At 38.2% G+C, this 20228-nt stretch overlaps 1 protein-coding gene across 1 annotated transcript in view; it reads left to right on the top strand.

Moving 5' to 3' along the window:
* Positions 1-2467, top strand: part of LOC117249513 (calcium-activated potassium channel subunit beta-4-like) — a 36790-nt gene extending 34323 nt beyond the window's left edge. Inside the window, exon 4 of the mRNA XM_033615217.2 lies at positions 1198-2467. Coding sequence (XP_033471108.2) covers positions 1198-1522 — 325 coding nt within the window. The 3' untranslated portion in view covers positions 1523-2467. The remainder of the gene's footprint in view (positions 1-1197) is intronic.
* Positions 2468-20228: the final 17761 nt, after the last annotated feature.

The following is a 20228-nucleotide window of genomic DNA, read 5'->3' as shown; positions in this document are numbered from 1 at the left end:
CGTTTTATTTTTATCTCAGCACCAGAAGGATCAGAATGAGGAAACTCTGCTTCATAAATGAGGGCCCGGTGGGAGCCCATTGATGCTGCAGATAAGATATTATATGGTGTTTTACAGAAAAAGAACTGGAGCACTCAGAGAGTTTTTATAAAGATAAGGAAAACACAGTTAGTCACTTGATTTATGAGGTTATTTTAGAGGTGACAGGGAGGCTAGGCTGTATTCCAAAAGTCTTCTGTGAAACCTCCAACTTTTCATTTGTGTCTTTGAACTTTTTGGATGATAATATTAAAAGAGGCAAAGCTTCTCTTGGAAAATAAGTAATCCATCTTTGTGAGGTGACAGTACAGATCATTTTTGATAATGAATAGAACAAGCTTGCTGGTAGCCCTGCTGCTGATGTTACGATAGCTGATGTTGGAATACAAGTACTTTAGTTGCTAATGTTACGTTAGCTTAATGCTTTGATAGCTGATGTCGGAATACAAGTGCCTTAGTTGCTAATGTTACGTTAGCTTAATGCTTTGATAGCTGATGTCGGAATACAAGTAACTTAGTTGCTGATGTTACGTTAGCTTAATGCTTTGAGAGCTGATGTCAGTGCTGTTAAAACTTTTTGTCGCATTAACTGATGTTGGATTGCTGTTAGGTTAGCCAGGGTAACGCAGCTTTGTACAATGTTAGCGGTTGTTGAATAGCTTGTGAACAGTTACTAATTGGAAAATTGGTCGTTATGTAACTCCCACAACATGAACATGCTAATGCTATGCTAACTTTGTGCCTTATTTATTTATTATTTACTACTTATTCATTTGTTTAATTTGCTTTTGATGAAAACGTAACACTTCGTCCATGTTTATCCGTTGTTTGTATAAATTCAGTATGTCTGTTTCCACAGCACTTATTCTATTAATACAACAACACTGCTGCTCTTGGTTTCTCTACCCCAACCACTTTACTGCTCTCATTTTGAATTTTTTCCCAGTTGCTAAGGCTTTGTCCGTTTAAAGTGCATGATTAATAGTCTTTTAATGTGAAATATCTGCAGGAAGTGTTGAGTTTAACTGGCAGTAAATTAAAAGTATTAAAAAAAACTGCAAAGTACAAAAAACTGAATTTAATTAACTAAAATAAAGTTTAGAGTAATGAAAGACCAGCTGTCAATTCTCTTTTTTTTCCTCCTTTTTGTGATTTCAGGCCCGATGACGTGTTGTGGCGCCGTTCCCACGACACCAGCGTCCTGCTGCACTGTGTCCTCTGGCCGATGGTGTCACTCCTGCTGGGCACGCTCATTGTGCTCCTGACGGTGTGCGCACGCTCCCTGGCCGTTCGAGCCGAAGCTCTCCAGAAGAGGAAATGCTCTTACGAAGTGTGCCAAGACCTGTCAGCTGGTCCCTCAGACCGCCGCGGCAATAAGGCCGAAGACCCCCTTGCGACGAACTCTGACCCCGAGTCGTCGTCACCAACAAGGACCCTGCCGCTGTTTGCGGTGCCAGTGCGACGACGCGATCGGGAACATTAAAAGGGGAAACAGACAGCTGTTTTCACGTCGTGAAAATAAATCAGGATGCTAACGAGCCGGTGGGCGAAGTCGACTAACTGGCTGAGGACGCCACCAACAACCCACTGCTGTGTGGTGTGGTGTTTATGATCGGAAGTGTTAAAACCAGGATATGAGGAGAGGATGAGAGGAAACGACTTTGTTGCCTGTAGATCTGAGCAAAGACACCTTTCCTCTGGTTTTAACTGGATCTCTCGGATGCTGCTGAGTTGAGTCCTCTGGTTATAATCAGCATTTCTTCAGTGATAGAGTTGTTACGAAGGGTTCTTATAACGACAACAGTGCCGTGATAGATGGTACGGTGAATTATGTGTCAGGAAAAAAGAGTCAAACTTCACTTGAGGACTCGTTACTGCTCTTTACTGCGGTCTTAACTGTAGCTCTTCTATCGATGTAGTTTTCCCTCTGAGTCCCAGTAGCCATACGTGTTGATAAATAGAGCCAAAGTCCTGACGTCTCTTCAGGCTAGCCGCTGTTCCTCGACCTTCTGAGGCTCAGTGCAATCTTTCTTTGAGGGTTTCTTCCATTGGTATTTCTGAAAACATTAATCTATTTATTACCTATTTTATTTAGTTGTGAGGGATCATGTACAATATTTAAGACTTTCCCTCCGCAGCACTGATCCCGTTAAGACAGCAACAGAGTCATGTTGTACTTACTGTAGCGCTCTATTGCTTCGAGTTTCTTTACTCTTGGAATTTGGTACCATTTTCATTCACTCATTTTTAGTCGAGGTGCTTCTACTTTGCTGTTTTTTTTAATCACCTTTTAAGTTTTTGTTTGTTTTTTGTTTTGTATGCCAAAATTACAACTCACAAATTCGCCTCAAAGGACTTCAGACCCAGTTTTGAGTTGAAGAAACACAAAAATAAGTAATGTTTTCTTGGGTTTACATATATATATATATATATATATATATATATATATATCTGAGGATAAACAAGCGTCTTCTACAGCACTTCGATACAAATCAAATCGTGCGTGAGTTTAACATGTCAAATTTATTTCTTCGCATCCACAAATAACTAAACTTAACAAAAAATTACAGTCTGAAAACAGATTTCATGTTTGTTTGTTTTTTTCAATAATTAGTCATTGCTTTCTTCCTTATCTAGGACAGCGTTTTAAGGGCATTTTAGGTTAAAAAGATTTTTTTTTTTTTTTAAATACAAAGCCTTGGGAGAGGGTAGTATTCCAATTAGAAATTTGGAATTTCTGAGATTTAAGTCGTGAATTTACAAGAAAAAAAATCACACAAATTAAAAAATCTGAGATTATTAAATCATAGATTTGAAAAACTCAAAATTTCTCAGAAATTAAAGTCACAAATTTACATTTTACATTTTTTTGGATGAACCTCGTCACACCACGTCCACGCCAGCAATAGCCGCGGACAGAGGTATTATGTTGTCAGGTTGTCTGTCCATCAGCTTGTCCCATCGGCGTGAATGCGATTTGAGGGAATTGCTTCCAATTTGGCAAAGGTCAAGGTCACTGTGATCGTCGCAGTAATATTGTTTATTTTTAATATTTTATGCGGGGGTGGGGGGGGGGGGGGGGTTGCGTCTTTTCTTTCCACTGTACTTCAGTTGAATCAAACACTGTTAAATCTGATCACCCCATTTTCACGACTCTGACATTAAATTCAGTAACATTTAATGTAAATATGACGCTGCAGACTAACAGGCTGGCAGATAAATATAGTGGGTCAAACACTGTAATATTTTAAATTAGAATCTAGTGCAAGAAAGTAGAACATATCCCAAAATGGATCCTCAAACCGCTGGAGAACATGCACTCTGGTATTTCCTGCATGTAAATAATGACGAAAACAGTGAATGTGAGGCAGTGAAAAGTAAATGGGAGGATAAATTTTAAATCAATTTTCATCTGAGGTCAATTTAAATAATTGAACTTAATGATTTATTAATGTATTGAAATACAGTGGTGACTCATCAGAGGCCCATTAGTGGCTCCTGTTGCTTCTGGGACTCCTGGTTAATGATGTGAGAGCTCTTTGAACCGTGAAGCTGTTTGCAGACAGCAGGAACAAACCACAGGCCCTAATGTCAGAGGTTAAACTGGGAGCTCCCAGGCGAAATGTTGGAGGTTATACTGGGAGGACACAGTGGACACAACCACAGCAAATGCTACAGGGAAAACTTCAGTTCAAGTCAAACTGGAACAAAGTCTATGGAGGACAAAAAATGACTAAAGTATTAACAAATACATGAATGAATGAATGAATGTATAAATAAATACAAGAATAAAAAATTAAATGAAAATTTAAAAATAAACACACCAATAAATAAATGTATGAATAAATACAGGAATAAATTACTGCTGAAATAAATACAAAAATAAAGAAATAAATTAATGAATACATGTTGAAATAAATATATAAATGCACGCATAAATAAATAAATCAAACATGATAATTAAACAGGACATAAATATATATATAAATAGGATATTTATTTAATTTTTTTGCACAACCACATTCATTTATTTATATATAATGTGGGAGGAGTTCATTTGGGCATTATTTATTTATTTCCATAATTATTTTAGCATTTATTTATTCTTTATATATTTGTTTTGGTATTTATTTATTTTATTAATTTATTTATTTATTTATACATTTATTTATCGTCTCATTTTTTGTCCTCCATGAAAGACAAGTCACATTTCTATTTATTCTGGTGTAGAGGAGTCAAAAATATCACAGCGTTTTGGTAAATATTACTTTACTGCAAACAGTGGTAGAAAAATAATGAATAAGATTTGTTCAAGTACTGTACTTAAGTACAACTTTGAGGTACTTGTGCTTGATTTAAGTATTTTATTTTCATGCTGCTCCATTATTAGACCCCACTGCATTTCAGAGGAAAATATTGTTCTTTTAATTCCACAACATTTATTATAGAAATAAGACTTTTATTATACAAAACATATAAAATGCTTTTAGTTCTGATTCTCTTAACTGTCAGTTAAAATTGGGCTGTTTTTAAGTATTTTTGTTGAGTTGTTTTTAGATAAGCAATAAGGCCTCATAATTATGTCCTCTTTTTATTTTTACCTATCAAACAGCAGCTGAAAGTAGAGGAACCATTTTGTTTGGGGAGGAGCAGTTTCTCTTCAAGTGTAGCGCAGGTTCAACCTGTCAGTTTAGATACTCCGCCGCCATCAGGTCACTAAAATGTCTCTAAATTTAGTGTCTGCAGACACTTGTTCTCCACAGATGAAAGTCAGTGGTGAAACTAACAGGGGACACCATGTTTGGTTCAGCTGAAACTTTCTGTACAGGTTGTCGTGCAGCTGAAATGTTTCCTTCTCTGCTGTAAATCTGATTGGCTGTTTGGTTACAAAGCAGAAACGACACAAACACCTATTTAAATTGAGTGCAGTTGATCAGCAGCAGCAGGTGTTGCAGATGTGGTGTTAAATTTTGATTAAATCTTTTCACAGCTTGTGTGTGTAGGCAAAGACACTACATTTGGATTTATCCATTACGAGGCACATGAAATATGTTTGTTAGTCAGTATTGTTTACAACACAGTTGGTGCACATGATATTTTGTTTTTTGGAGTCCGTATAAACTCATGTTAGTGTCATCTTGAATGACTGTGTCAGTTTGGGTTCACTTTGCCACCTTCCTGTCAGTTACTCAAGCTGGTACGGTTGTAACAGTAGCATCGGAAACACATCACGGTTGACAGTGATGCACACCAGACTCTGATCATACTGCCTGCCATGAACAGCAGTGCTGGGAACCAGTATACCGGCATGTCCAGTATTTTGTTCAATGAAACACAGAGATTTCAGTGTCATTTTCTGAATTCCTGTACAATATTCTGTCTTCTTCTTAAACTCTGGGAAAAAGTGTAAGTATTGTTGTAAAACTTTTAAAGGATCAGACTAAATTAGTTTTCTGCCATGCAGCCGAATTAACAATAGATCTGCCGTCGCCAAACATGATTCATCTTGTATCAGAGGGAGCTTTTGATCTTTAAGTCTCCAAATTTCCTACCACCACCGCCATCCCTACAGTCTAAAAATTACTTACACGTCGCCTAGCAACAGCCACAAGGCCGAGTGATGTCGCTGCCAATGAAAAGTGAAACAGCCGAACTTCAAGCGTGCGGCTGCTCTTGTTCTCAGTGTGAACTGACTGTTGTTGTAAATACATCTTTTCCTCCTCAGGTTCAGATGCTCTGTGGTGAACTCTCATGTTGCTGTAGCACATTTTGTTTCCTCGTGGACAAGTGTCGATATCTGAATGTCTCAGATTTGTGTTGTTGGTTTGACTTTGACTCGAGCGGGAGTAGAAATCACTTTTTTTTTTAACCTGTACTTCGCAAAGTTTGACTGAAAACAAACTATGAATGTATTCTTTATTTTCTTTGAGACATACTGTGCACAAAGTTTTATTGCTCTCAGTCTTTAAATAGTTTGCAACAGGTTTTTGTGCAAAACTGAAATAGTCTCCTAGACAACCAGAGGAATCACTTTATTTGACATGCAAAGCCATATCTACATAAACTAAACTGAAAAATTAAATATGCCACGACTGCTAAAGAAAGTAGAATGCTTTCTGAAGTTTTCACAAAACGAAAAACTATCTGCTGCGCATTAAAAACAACCCGGTCTCACTCTGAAGTTGTCGAAACCTGGCGCTTGGGCAGTGACTTGGTGTCAGACACTGACAAAAAAAGCCGTCCGTCAGCATGATACATGCTTTTATTTTGAAGGAGACTGTATGTAAACAGTAAATTTCCTGTGAAAACAGAAGTGTATTTTGAAAGAACACAATGCATGTAACAGGCTGACGTTGACATACAGGGTACCTTGCATATCATATCTGGACGTGGAAAGTCCATGACCAAACGTCGATATATGACGAGGTCGGAGTGAGAATGTGTTGTGAAGAAAAAAATGATCCGGAGCACATACAAAATATTTTGCTGCTCATGAAATACACTCTGGTGCTCATCTGAAACTCACTGCTGCACCTAATAAACCTCTGTGGCCCTGACCAGAAACATGGACAAAAAACATTTTGCTCATGTCCCCGACTTTTTGTGTTACCATTCCTGCATTGGTAGTTTCCTGTGTGAGCCAAAAAGTAGTTTGACAAACTGTTTCTCTGCACAGGATCCACTCAGGAGCTCTGAACCAGCGCCCTCATTAATGTAAAGAGCAAATGTCTGATAACGTTCTCCAAACAGCCTTCTTAACCACAAACTCCAGAGAAAATGTGTTTGTGAATTTGGGCTCTCCAGTTAGATTTTACAGCTTGATGTGACGTTCAGAGGCATCAGGAAATCTCACGACAGATCTTAGTAAAAATGTGAAAGTAAAACGAGTTGTATGAATCCGTGAATGTAGAGAGACGAGCAGGAACTACTGATGTAGCTTCATGATGTAGCTTTGTAAAGTCATCACTTCATCCACTGTCTTGTTTCTTGCTTTCTTTCCTCTCGTCTTCCTTTTTTACTTTCTTTTCCTACCTTTCCTTTTCTTTCACTCAAAGACATCATCTGGTCTTTTTCATCAGGTTTACATATTGCAGTTATATGTAAAATTTTCATCCAGTTGAGTCAAGAAATTCTAACATTAACCCCAAAGTACCATTTTATAACGTGTGTTATCGGTCTTATCACGACATAAGATAGAATTAAGAAAAAATAAGACAGGTAGCCTCATGATACCGTCTACTGACAGTTTGTTTCTCTTTTATTTTGGTGGTAGGTCGTCTTCACGGTGCTTTGTTCTAATTTGCTCCGTACAATAAAACCATCCATTGCCCCGCTCACATTATTATCATCCATCACACTGGCTGCCAATCAGGAGCTTTTGATGTGTCACACGCTTATAATGTCCACGTGTGAACATTGACAAATAGGTTCCCCGTAAAGGTTTTTTTTTTAAATTAAATTCAATTTAATTCAATTTTTTAGCCAGAGTTTTATTTACTTAATTAGGAAAAGTGTGCACATAGTATACTGATACAGTCAATTAAAAACTCATTCATATGAGGACATCACACTTTGGGTTAACTTGACCCTTATACTTCATCCGTCTTAACTTAGACCTGTTGTCTTCATTTGTTGACCCTTTTTTCGCCATCTAGTGGTCGTAACGGCGCATTCCAGGCAACCAGTAACTCGTGTTTTTACAACCTTCTACCCGTGAACGTGCACTGGAACGGCAGTCAAACCTGTAACTTCCCACTCGTGAACACGTAACAGATCGATGTACTTCCAGTCACGATTTCTGACGTCACACAGCCCTCTAAACCAATTAGCTTACTCCTCTAAAGAACAATGGCCGCCCCCATGGATGCGGTGTTGATGCAGGTGATACACGGTGAGAAATAGACAAAAAAAATAACCCTAATGTTACGCATTATTGGCAGCTGCTCTAACAGCTAGTTTCCAGTGCAAGAATAATCAATACAAAATACGTTTCCAAACAGATAACGTAAAATAAAAACGTATAATAGCATCTGTGACCTTATGCGCAGTTCCTCCTCCTCCGTTTCACTCAAATGAGGAAGGAGCCGGCACCTTTGGCGATAGAAGTGATCATAAACAAACATAAACCCCGCACAGTCCGCCATGTTGCTTTGACAGTTTGGCGTGACTTGCCTGGAACGCTATGAAGTCGTGAGTTGTGACTTGAAGTGGTGACTTACGGGCTCAGAAACTTGCCTGGAACGAAGCATAAGAGTAGTGTTGTAGTACTCGAGATCGGTCTCGAGACCATTTTTTGAGGGTCTTGGTCTCGTCTCAGAATCGAGGGCATTTTTACTCGGTCTTGTCTCGGACTGGGCGGACTCGGGTTTTTTGAACGAGACCGGTCAAGACCACCACTGATGCTTTTTGTCCGTGCTTTACTGATAAGAGTGAAAAAGACCATCTCAAAAACAGCTAATAACTTCAAATCATTGGTAGCATAAAGATTTCCCCCAGCTGCAGCTGCTACCTGCCCGGTGTCAGTGTGAGAGACTGACACGCCCCCTGCACACAGAGGATGGAGACGGCAGGAGGAGAGGCTGTGTGAACTCTAAGATTTGTTTCATTGTGCTCTGCAACAACAGAGCAGATATTGAAACAGAAACTTAAATTAAAAAAAAAACTCACATTTTGTTGTTTTGTTATGATTTTCCTTTGATATATATGGTCTTGGTCTTGTCTCGGTCTCGGTAATGTCTTGGTCTTGGTTGGTGTGGTCTTGACTACAACACTACATAAGAGCACAACACACTTATCCATATAAAAACAAGATGGCAGCCATCTCTGCCAAGTCAGTTTACGATTAATGTACAAGCTAAGAAACTGTTAATTAGGAAGTACTCGTTTGACGACATCGGGACTTTATTATCATTGCCTGTTTTTAGTTTTTTTATACTTATCAGGTCCTACTGATCCCAGCTAGCTAGGAGAAATAAAAAAAATGCAAACCAAACAAAAGTTCCGGTCTCAGGAGGATATGTTAGTGTGACTTGACTCATGGAAGTGTTATCTGTAATTGAAATACATAAACTGGACAAAATAGACCAAATAATTTCTTTGAATGTTCATCCCCTATACTTTCTTATTTCTCTGACTAGCTTAAATTATATTATATCCCTTTCCTCCTTAGTTATTTCATTTTCTCCTTTCTTTCTCCTCATTGTTCCTATTGTTTTTATTTCCTTTAAAACATTTTCATGTTTTCTCTTTCTGTCTTTTAGTCTTTCTTTCATGCTTTAAACCAGTCGGATAAAAGTATTGTTTTTAAGAAATTAGCAACTTGTTACAATCAGTGTCACAAAAACAAAACAAATACACAGAAGCATAATGCATTCAGCTGGGGGGAAAAGATCGGCTCTGTTTTTCTGAATTAAGGAGATCAGCCCATTTTCTCATTAATTTAAAAAGATTTATTTTCATGGTTTTTTTCCTTATAATTCTGAGATAATATTTTAATTAATCCAGAAAAAGTGAGCAGATTTTTTTTTCTCAGGTAAACGCATTATGCTAATGTACAAATATAAAAACAGAAACCTGTATGATAAAAAGCTCACTCACACTTTTATGAATCAGATTTGTTTCTGCTGTCAACTCTTGTTTTTCTTTCTGTATCACATCATTAATATTTCAGTGCCGTATAAAGTGTTTTATTTTTATTCTCTGGACTTCTCCTGAATCATTTGTACTCTCCAAAGAAAATGTAGCTTCACCGTAGCATTTATGTGTATTTTTACGAGTTGTTGTCGTCTTTCTGTCTGAGATGAATAATGTTAGATTTTCTATCTGAAGCCATATGCTAAGCTGTGAACTGCAGTGACATCTAAACTTTAACTTTATTTTGCTTCTTTACCATAAAAACATGGTTAATTTTACTCTTACAGATGTGTTTTAGGTATTTGATGAGATTTTAGTTGATATTCTGATTTATTTCCTCCTAGTTAATTAAACACTGTAAAGTTCAGTAACTGATTTCTGACATGGATGAAAATGTGTTTTATTTTACTTTAATGTATTAACACCATTATAATTATTATTATTGTTATTGTTGTTGTTATGATGAGTCTTTCTTTTCTGTCACACCTTTGTACTCTGCACTGTGTCGTCTGCAGGTATTTTGTCGTCCTCCATCTCCTCTGAACCTCTGCTGTGTACCATGTGACCCAGGTAGCCGCTTCGTCCATGTTTTAATGATAACGATGATAACTATAGTGCCTGATAGAGATCTTTAAATAAAAACACATTCTATCTTCACATGGAGTCGCACTGCAGCCTTTTGTGCTCGTCCAGCCTCTCGTTAATCTCAAATGAGTCATCTCCCAGATTTTTATCACATTTATTTATTTTAAGTTTCATCATTATAAACAGGTCGCCCAGTCGCCAGAAGAGGTGGCCATTGTACGTTTCTGCAAACCATAAATACATCACATTTGTGCGTTTTATATGTTTCATGTTAAGGTTTCTAAAGTGACGTATGAGCTAATTTTGTCATCAGGAGGACGGTGGATGGTGAGACACCTCGGTAAGACGCCTGCCAAGCTCCACACAACTGTTCAACACCATTAAACAACAATACTGGTTATTTTCTGGCGAGTCATTGCTGTGTTTCCAGCAGCTTCTTAGCCACAAAATGTGGGTGATTGTTTGCAGTCCCTCACTTTTTCGTCTGAGGTTAGTGCCACAAAAAATGGTTGTTTTTCAACGAGACATTGCTGCCTTTCCAGAAGGGTTGTAACGATACACTGGTTTTAAGGTATACAGTGATATGAAAGTTGATGGTTATCACACCGTGTATATTTGCTTATCTATGATTGAAAAATTTGTTCAACCAAAAACAACCCCTCTATTTTCATTCCTTTAGCAGTCAATCTGACTGATAAAAAATATAAGTAATGCTATGATAAACTGAAACCGCTATATTTTCTAAAATGGTTGTCGTATTGTGAAAATCTCATACAGTTGCAACCCTAGTTTCCAGCAGGGATTGTGCCCCAAAACTGGGTATTTAAGTCAAAACATGCTCTTATTCTGACAATAACCACATGGTTTTTGTGCCTAAACAAATCCATACACTAACCACAGTGTTGTTGAAACATAAAGCTTCAACGTATCCACTACATTATAACGTACAAATGTAATGTATCAGTGGTTTGCAGAAATGTAAATTTAATTTTTCTATAGGCCGACACAGAAGTTAGCATCACCCTGGTTTATTTGGGTTTGGGTTTTTGCAGAAAATAAGCTCTGTGGCGAACTAATGTTTACGATACTTATATGTTTTGTTCAGTTAGATAATCTTCACAGATGAACACAACATTTTGAAGCCTAAATGCAATTGCCAGAAGTAAAAAGCTAATGTTAGGCTATTAACGAACTGCAGTTGCTTGACTTCAGCGTCACCACCACAGCAAGGCTGTAAAGCCAAATCCAGCGTGATGATGCTCTGTAGCATCATTGAGCCACTTGTTAGCAAACACCTTTTTTAAGACATGTAAATGCTACTAAATTTACAGTGGGGTATTTACTGACATATTTTATGTAGTAGAACAAAACATGGCAGTCTCTTAAGCTTGTCTTAACCACAGACCTTATTTCAGACATCTAACCAAAAACCCACTGACTTTGAAGCGAGGGAACCGGGAGTGCTAAAATGCTGAGTCATTCCAACAGCAGTCTGTTGCCAACATTTATTTTGGTGATTGGTTGTTGTTGTCATGGAAAAAGCTCAGCTGTAGTGGGGAACCATATTGCCTTGAAATGTTATCATAATATTTCAGGGTATTTTTGCAACAACAATATGGTGAAATACTTAAATATAGTGTAGAGTAGCTTCTATCTTTGCACTTTCTTTCTATATGTCTGTCTGTCCGTCCCATCCTTGTGAACAAGATGTCTCAAGAACGCCTCAAGGGAATTTCTTCAAATTTGGCACAAATGTCCACTTGTGTCAACAATGAAGCGATTGTTTTTTGGTGGTCATAGGTCAGCTAGGTTAGGTTAGGTCATAGGTTACTGCTGGTCTGTCTCATTCTTGTGAATGTGATATCTCAAGAGCGCTTTGAGGGAATTTCTTCAAATTTGGCACAAACGTTCACTTGGACTCAACAATGAACTGATTAGATTTTGGTTGTCAAAGGTCAGTGTGACCTTGCATCCATTTCATTCTCGTGAACGCAATAGCTCATGAATACCTCAAGGGAATTTCTTTAAATTTGACACAAACATCCACCTGGACTGAAGAATAAACTGATTAGAATTTTGTTGTCGAAGCTCAAGGTCAGTGTGACCTCACAAAATATGTATTTGTCCATAACTCAAGAATTCATACACTAATTCTGACAAAACTTGAGACGAATGTCTAACAGGATAAAATATTGAAGGTCAAAAGGTCAAAGGTCAGCTTGACTGTGACATCATCATGTTTTAACGTCATATCTCAGGAACAGAAGGGGAGACATTTGGTCAGATACTGAATTGGTGACTCTAATCTTGAAACTGTGCTGATTGTATAGATCTTCTGTGTGTGAAGCATCCATGTTTTCACTGACATGGATGGAGACTGTCAGAGACACTGGACTGGTGGGCGGAGTCATACAACCACAGGGTGGACTGGTGGGCGGAGTCATACAACCACAGGGTGGACTGGTGGGCGGAGTCATACAACCACAGGGTGACTGGTGGGCGGAGTCATACAACCAGGGGATGGTAATTCTAGTTTCTTATTAGGCTATTATTATTATTTTGGGCATTTTATGCCTTTACGGGATAATGTAGAGAGGAAACAGGAAATGAGGTAACAACCAGCCATGTTGTAATAAACCTGAATGTCATTTGGTTTTGTCTGCCATATTCGTCACTGCATGTCAAACTTATTGAACCCTGTCAAACTTAATGACAGCAGTTGTTGTCAGTGATGAAAGAAGTATTCAGATCCTAATTGAAGAAACACTGAACAAACAATGGAAGGACATAAAAACAAGGGGAAACAATGACAACATAAGGACAAAGAGAAGAAGAAAAAGGGAGACGAGACACGAACAAAGAATTAAAAAGGTCGATGGAGACGCGGCGTGGATGTAACAATGGTGCAAGTTTGTTTGGATGTGAGTGTGTCCTTCCTTTCATCTGTCCTCCCTCTCCTTCACCCTCATCTTTATTCTTTCATTCACAGACCCCATCAACATGGAGATAGTTGAATGGCCTCCTACCAGACAAGAGGACACACACACACACACAGGCACACACACTTGTATCGCCTCAGTCAGACCACTCGTTCTTTAAAATCAATGAATATTCAGCGACTCTCTCACACACATATTGACCCTCTCCGACCTTGGACAGGAGCGTTAATATGAGACCACTTAAACACACCAAACACACACTTACGCTGCTATCACATGTTTTATCCAGTGCTGAGAAGTAACTAAGTACATTTACTGAAGTACTGAACAGTTTTGAGGTACTTGTAATTTACCACTGCATATCGTTAATGTATTCTGATATTTTACATAAACAAAAGCAGTGAAGAAATGCTCTGATACAAGTAAAATTTCAAAAATAAGTGAGGTATAATCATATAATTAGAGTACCAAATGTAGATGGTAGTCATTATGCAGAATGGCCCAATTCAGGATAACAAAAATTATTTCAATGGATTATAATTATGGATTTATTAATCATTTTAATGTTGCAGCTGGTAAATGTAAAGCTAATGTTCTACTGATATCTACGCTTTGCAGTAATCTATAATAATACACTAGAATTTAAAAGCTTATTACATTTTGTTTAACAATAATCTGGGCCCCCAAAGTAACTTCAGCTGTCAGATACATGTAGTGCAGTAAAAAGTACAGTATTTCCCTCTGACGTGTGGTAGAGTGGAAGTTTCTCTGTTAATTTATCTAAATTTTAATAGACTGACACCATTCATGGTCTTGTTTTTAAATTGTAATACAGGTTCACAGTCTGTTGGCAGTTGCTTTTATGTCTTGTTGGCAAATATTACACCAAATGTTTACACCAAACGTCCTTGAATCTGCTTCTAAGACAACAACGAATAAGAAAGCTGTTATGACCTCTCAGATAATTGGAAAAATTATATCTAATAAAATCAAATGTATTATATGTAGGTTATCATCCCCCTCGCACTGTTTAATGTATGCATTATTATTATTATTATTATTATTATTATTATTATTATTATAACAACAATAATATTAATATACTTTTTTGTCTATTTATTTAATTTTTTCTGAAAAATAATCATTCAAAAAAAAGCGGTAAAACAAGGAAGTCCCGCCGCCTGCGTTGTAAACAGCGCCCCCTGGGCTGTCACGTGAGGTGACCTGTTAAAGGCTGTGGTCACACAGAGTACTGCAGTCACACATTGACCGTCAAATCAATCGGATCCACCGGAAGACGCCGATAGAAAGCCGGGGAGGTGACTTTGACCGCTTTTGACCAGAAAACCGATCCGGTCTCAGTCTGTCCGGTATAGTCACAGTCAGTTTAGCGGTACACCGTGAAAGGTCCGTTTCCTTCGGGTGTAACTACCGAAATACTTTCACAAAGAGCCGAGAAAGTTTTAGCTAGCTAACTAGCTAACGGCTAATGTTAGCTAGCTAAGTTTAGGTCGATCATTAGTTAGCTTAGCGCTAACACGGAGGTGGACTTAAGTTCAGAGGAAATTACTCGACAAGGATATTAACAACTTTCATTAAGAAAAGGAGAAAGGTGAGATTAATATAAACTCTCTCTTTCTGTCTGTATGTATCATAACCTTTATGTTTTTTGTTTGCTTGCTTAAAGTTTTGTGGTTGCTACATCTTAGCTAACGTTAGCTTAATAGTAACGTTACTACTGTAGTACTGTAATGCAGCAGAAGACAGATTATGTCTTTATCATACAATTATATTTATTATTTATATATCTGTATTTATATGCAGTGGTATAAGTGCTATGTGAACACTTCGTTCACTTCAGGTAACAGTGATTCATAGGACATCATAATTTATATAGTGTATTTTTTTTTTTTTTTGCTTTAATAATCTAAATCTGCAAAGTATTTAATGTTATGAAACTGTTTAAGTTGAGCAGTCTTTTTTCTTCGCTCCTCTGTGTGCTGTGCAGGGTACTTCAGGGAACATTTGTGATCTGTCGTTAGCAGCATTAGTTTGTTACTATATTACATGAAAGCTGCTGTCACACTGAACATCCCACTGAGGCCCGTTCAGACTTTAAAACTTTATATTGACTTCAACACTGAATATTTATATGAAATGGCTGAATCTGATTCGACTGAAATAATCTGAGTCGGGTACAGCCCTAAAAATAACACAAAGAGTGAGCTTTTACTAAAATGTCTGTGTGTCTCTCTTCACATGAACCATCACATGTTCAGTTTGCATTGATGACGGCGTGAACAGCAGTCGAAGACAAAGAGGATGCTGATGCCTTCACAGACACAGCTGGATGCTGAGGTAAAATCAAAAAGCCAACTTTATTCTTCTTTCAGTTACTCCAGTGCAGTGGTGGAAAAGATACTCAAATCTTTTACTTCAATAAAAGTGGCAGTACCACAGTGTAAAAATACTCTGTTACAAGTAAAAGTCCTGCATCTGAAAAGTAAATCTCTACATTTCACTTTGTAAAATGATAGCAGTAGAGTCATCTATGCCTCATAGTGTACATTATACCTTTATATAGAGATACTTCCTTTACTATGACATTGCTAAGATGAGCGGTTAGTAGGGGTGTGCCATATCATATCCTTCTTCACAAAAATACCAGTATCATTTTTGATATGATATGAAAAATTCATATCGTGATACTCGCCATATTTGAAAGCAAAATTATTAGTTACTCCGTGCTGGTTCCAAAAAGAGGAGCAGCTTCAGTAGTGTGAGATAAACTGTGGCGTCCTGAATGTTTTACTTCTCAGACTCTTTTAGTGACTTACCGCTCAGAGGGAACTCATTCAGCGGCTCCTCTGGCAGCAGCACAGCGTCTCTCCCTCTCCTCTCTTGCCGTGTCGTCAAGTGATTTTGTCGTAACCCGACGTGACGCTCACAGCTCCACAAAAAACTCCATATATGTGACTGTGTGATAGTTGTGGTATCATAACAGCCTGTCACAGGTTACAGTGTGATGATTAGAGGAGAAATGGCAGAGCATAAAGGTCCAGGTGGGGAAAAAAAGCAACTCAATCATTTAGGATTTTACTGAAAGAAGGAAATCACCTGTTGATTTATATATATCGATCCCAGGGGACATTTTTTGTATTTGGGAGCTGTTTAAATGTGTAATTTGTGGTAGATTTTATTTAGTTGAACTATTAATATTGTAACAGAATCTGAATCTCACTCTCTTACTGTTGTTGTTCACTAACTAAAGAAATGAGAGGTCATTTCTGAAGCAAACTGTAAAACTATGTCACTTATTTTGTTCTGTGGTCTTGAATTAATAATCATTTATTTTTACTAATTTGTTATATTGTCAATAATATTGTTACCGCAAACATACCCTGAAATATCGTGGCATTATTTTAGGGCTATATCGCTGACCCCTAGCTGTTAGTTCACGAATTACCTTGATTATCCTCTTCATAAGACCAGCTTCTTATTTCTTCTTATTTCCTCCCTCAGCTTCAGTCACCTCTTATTTTAACCGTCATTTAGCAAAGTCATCAGTGAGAGCAGCTGCTTTAGTGCTCAGCTGGATCAAAAACCTGCAGACTCTTGGCCCTCTGTGACCATTTAACACCTTAACACTTCCTCTCAGCAGCAGCATCCTCTCATCCCCATAAATATTAACAGCACTACCATCAGCAGAACCACAGCCTAATTGAGAGCAGTACATCACCTCCCTTCAGCGCTGACTTCAACCCAAAAGAAAAAAGACCTGAATGACCTCAAACTGTCTTTTAAGCTTGGTCTGTGTTCAGCAGTTTGTCCCAAGCCTTAGATCAGAGCCCCTCAAAGGGTCGAAAGATAAATGTGACAGGTCAAACAGGAATAGGGACAAATAAAAAACATCTTACTTCTGCAAAAGATAGTTAATTTTTATTTGATAATCCCTGAAGTTTTATTAATTTAGGCCTTTTAATGGAACAACTTGAGTGTTGTTCGGTCTTAGTTTGCGAGTCCCTAAACATTTATGTAAGTGCGACACTAAATCAGTTTCAGTAAATTTTCTGCTGCTGTTGTCTTTTAATCAATAGCACAGTTTAAACTCTGACACACTGAAGTAGAATGCTGCAGCAATTTATCAACACAAGAGTTTTTTATTGACAATCAATACGTCTTAATTACTGCGTTTTGGAGCCACGGTCGATGTTTGTCTCCACATCAAGTGAACAGGAGGATCTGCTCTTAGTTTTGTTTTGTGTTTTAACAAAAACTTTAAAGAAAGGAAGAGCATGCTCAAAGATATTCAGAAAACTAAAATAACTTTATCGTGTCTCTTAGACCTTGAGCTCTCCCTCTGTCTCCTGGTTTTGATGGTCTTTTTAATATCAGGTGGAGTTTGTGTGTTAAAAAGTAAAGAATGTAAAATGTCAGGCACTCAGATAATGGAGGCTTTGAAAGGTCATCTCTGAGATATTCTGCTCCACTATTAAAACTCAAACAGGACTCGTTTAGTATCTCGGGGTAATAATTCACCACAAAGACGTGCTGACAGGAATGAAAATGAGCCGTCTGTTAGAAAAATAACACAAGTTCAGCTTCAGGTCGACGTTAACAAATTAAATTGTGTAAAGGCGAAAACGCTCACTTAGATTGTTGAGCTGATTGTAGCTCTGATTTGGGATCATGACCTGTCGGATCAAGTTGGACTGTGTCCATCCCAGTGTGGCTCAACTGACTTCAGGAGATAAGGTGAAACAGTGTGAGGTGTTTAATGGTTTTATTGTTTGTGTTTTGATCCAGTTGTTTCCCATCAGTCTTACTGATTGTTGTTGGTTTTTACTGGAATCAGGAATGTTGACATCAGGAGAATTAATCACTTTTAAACATGTCTGAAAACAGTGAGCATAATAATCCACTTCATCGCTCCGCCTCAGAGTTCAGGCCTGCCAACCTGTACGCACTTTGCGTACCAGACACGCATTTTGACATCAAAGAACGCTGGTACGACAAGTTGATGTCCGGTGAGCATAGGCGAGTAGGCAGAATGAAAAGATTTCGACCAATCAGAGCACTGCATAGGCGAGATGGACATACGCAAGATGGTATAACTCCACTTTAGAAACAAGCCCAAAAAACGTAACCTGCGACTACCAATATTTGTAAGCGACTTTACAAAAAAACAAGCCCAAAGTCGAGGCTTTTAAGCACAACCAAACCTGATGTTGTTACCTGTTTGTGTGACACCGTTGCTAGGTTACCAGGGAGCAAGTGAGTATGTTCATGCAACCAACCTTGCACAGCCTGACTCCGAGGGTAACATGCGCAGCTTTCCTCATGTTTTTTCCCGACAGAATAAAGTATCAGAAATACAGTATCTAATGTTATATTGAATGTTTTTCTATCAGTGGCACATAAGTGTTTATCGCGAGATGATATGTTATCGTTTTATCGCCCACCACTAGCTTTGAGAGCTTCTGTCTGTAAACAGTTAGCTTGTGTCTATTAGAGTTAGCTTGTATCTCTTAGCAGTTAGCTTCTGTCTGTAAACAGTTAGCTACAGTCACTTAGCAGTTAGCTTCTGTCTGTAAACGGTTAGCTACAGTCACTTAGCAGTTAGCTTCTGTCTGTAAACAGTTAGCTACAGTCTCTTAGCAGTTAGCTTCTGTCTGTAAACGGTTAGCTACAGTCTCTTAGCAGTTAGCTTCTGTCTGTAAACAGATAGCTACAGTCTCTTAGCAGTTAGCTTCTGTCTGATATTGTTGGGGTTTTTGCATTGAAAAGTTCATTTCTGAATGTGAAATGTCCTATTTAGTACATAACATAGTCACAGTAGTTATTCAACCCAGTTAAAGGTGTTGTGTTTAGTTTGTGTTGCAGAGCTGTGATGCTGTGGGAAGCTTTGACCAAAGTTACATCATGAGTTTCTTTCAGAGTTTCTGAGCAGCACAGTGAAACCTAACCTGTCACTTCTGAGCGAATGTCCAGCTTGTTACTGGAGTTGTGTTTTTCATGACTGTTCATGCTGGCCGGACTTGTTTGTTCCTCTTTGAGCTCACTGTCATGACTGACTTGAAGCTCGTGGGACATCGGCTGATTTCTAACTTTGTCTCTGTATAAATCTCTGCCAGGACAGAGAGGAGAGGAGGATGAGCTGGAGGTTTGGTCCTGAGGGACTGGGGCTCACTGTCAGGGACTCCTCGACTCTCTTTTAAGCCCCTGATAGCTGCTGTATCTGGGTTACCCAGTTCTGCTCCGGCCTCAGCGTGCCCTAGATCAATATGGAAATCAGAATGACAGATGCAGAGTAGAAAAGTAGCTGGAGCTTTTTCTGTTACTTTCTGTTTTCTCGCCTGTTTGTTGGGACAGATTGAATCACCTGAGCAGCTGAATGGGTCAGAGTTACACAAAATCATAAAAGGCCTCGCTCTTAAAGGAACATTCAGATATTTACGGGAAGTCCTTGTTTGCTTTCTTTACTGGCAGTCAGATAAAATCAATATCAATTTCATCTTTGAGTGTACAGAGGATGTTTCACTCCCATTTGCACACTTTTATCTAATGATGGTTTCAAAGGAGTATAAAAGACTGAAAAGCTTCCTGAAATTGTAGCTTCAAGATGTCAGTTTTTTAAGTGTTTGCTATAAAATAATACAGCCGCTCAAATTGTCATAATGCAGATTTAAACATCTTCTGTTGTCTTTTTAGAGTTAAATCCATTAAGTTGCTGATGACTTTCCCCTTAAATCATTTAGCTTGTGGTCTTTCCTCTTGATAATGGATCCTGACTTTCCTGTAAGAAGTGGGACTGAAGCCAATTATCATTTTCATTATTGATTATTCTCTCTGCATTATTTTTCTTGTGAATCAGTTTATTGGTGAGTGTACAATATGTTTCCCAAAACCCAAAGTGGCTTCTTCAGCCATCATGTTTTGTTCAGCCAACAATACTAAATTTGTTTCAACTAACTTTGTCTGTCACATGTGTGTATTATCTGTGACATCACTAAGTCGCCACTATGGAGGTAC

The sequence above is a fragment of the Epinephelus lanceolatus genome, chromosome 23 (assembly GCF_041903045.1).
Source record: "Epinephelus lanceolatus isolate andai-2023 chromosome 23, ASM4190304v1, whole genome shotgun sequence".
NCBI lineage: Eukaryota > Metazoa > Chordata > Actinopteri > Perciformes > Serranidae > Epinephelus > Epinephelus lanceolatus.
The sequence above is the reverse complement of the archived record's forward strand: the minus strand, read 5'-3'. Positions and strand labels throughout refer to the sequence as shown.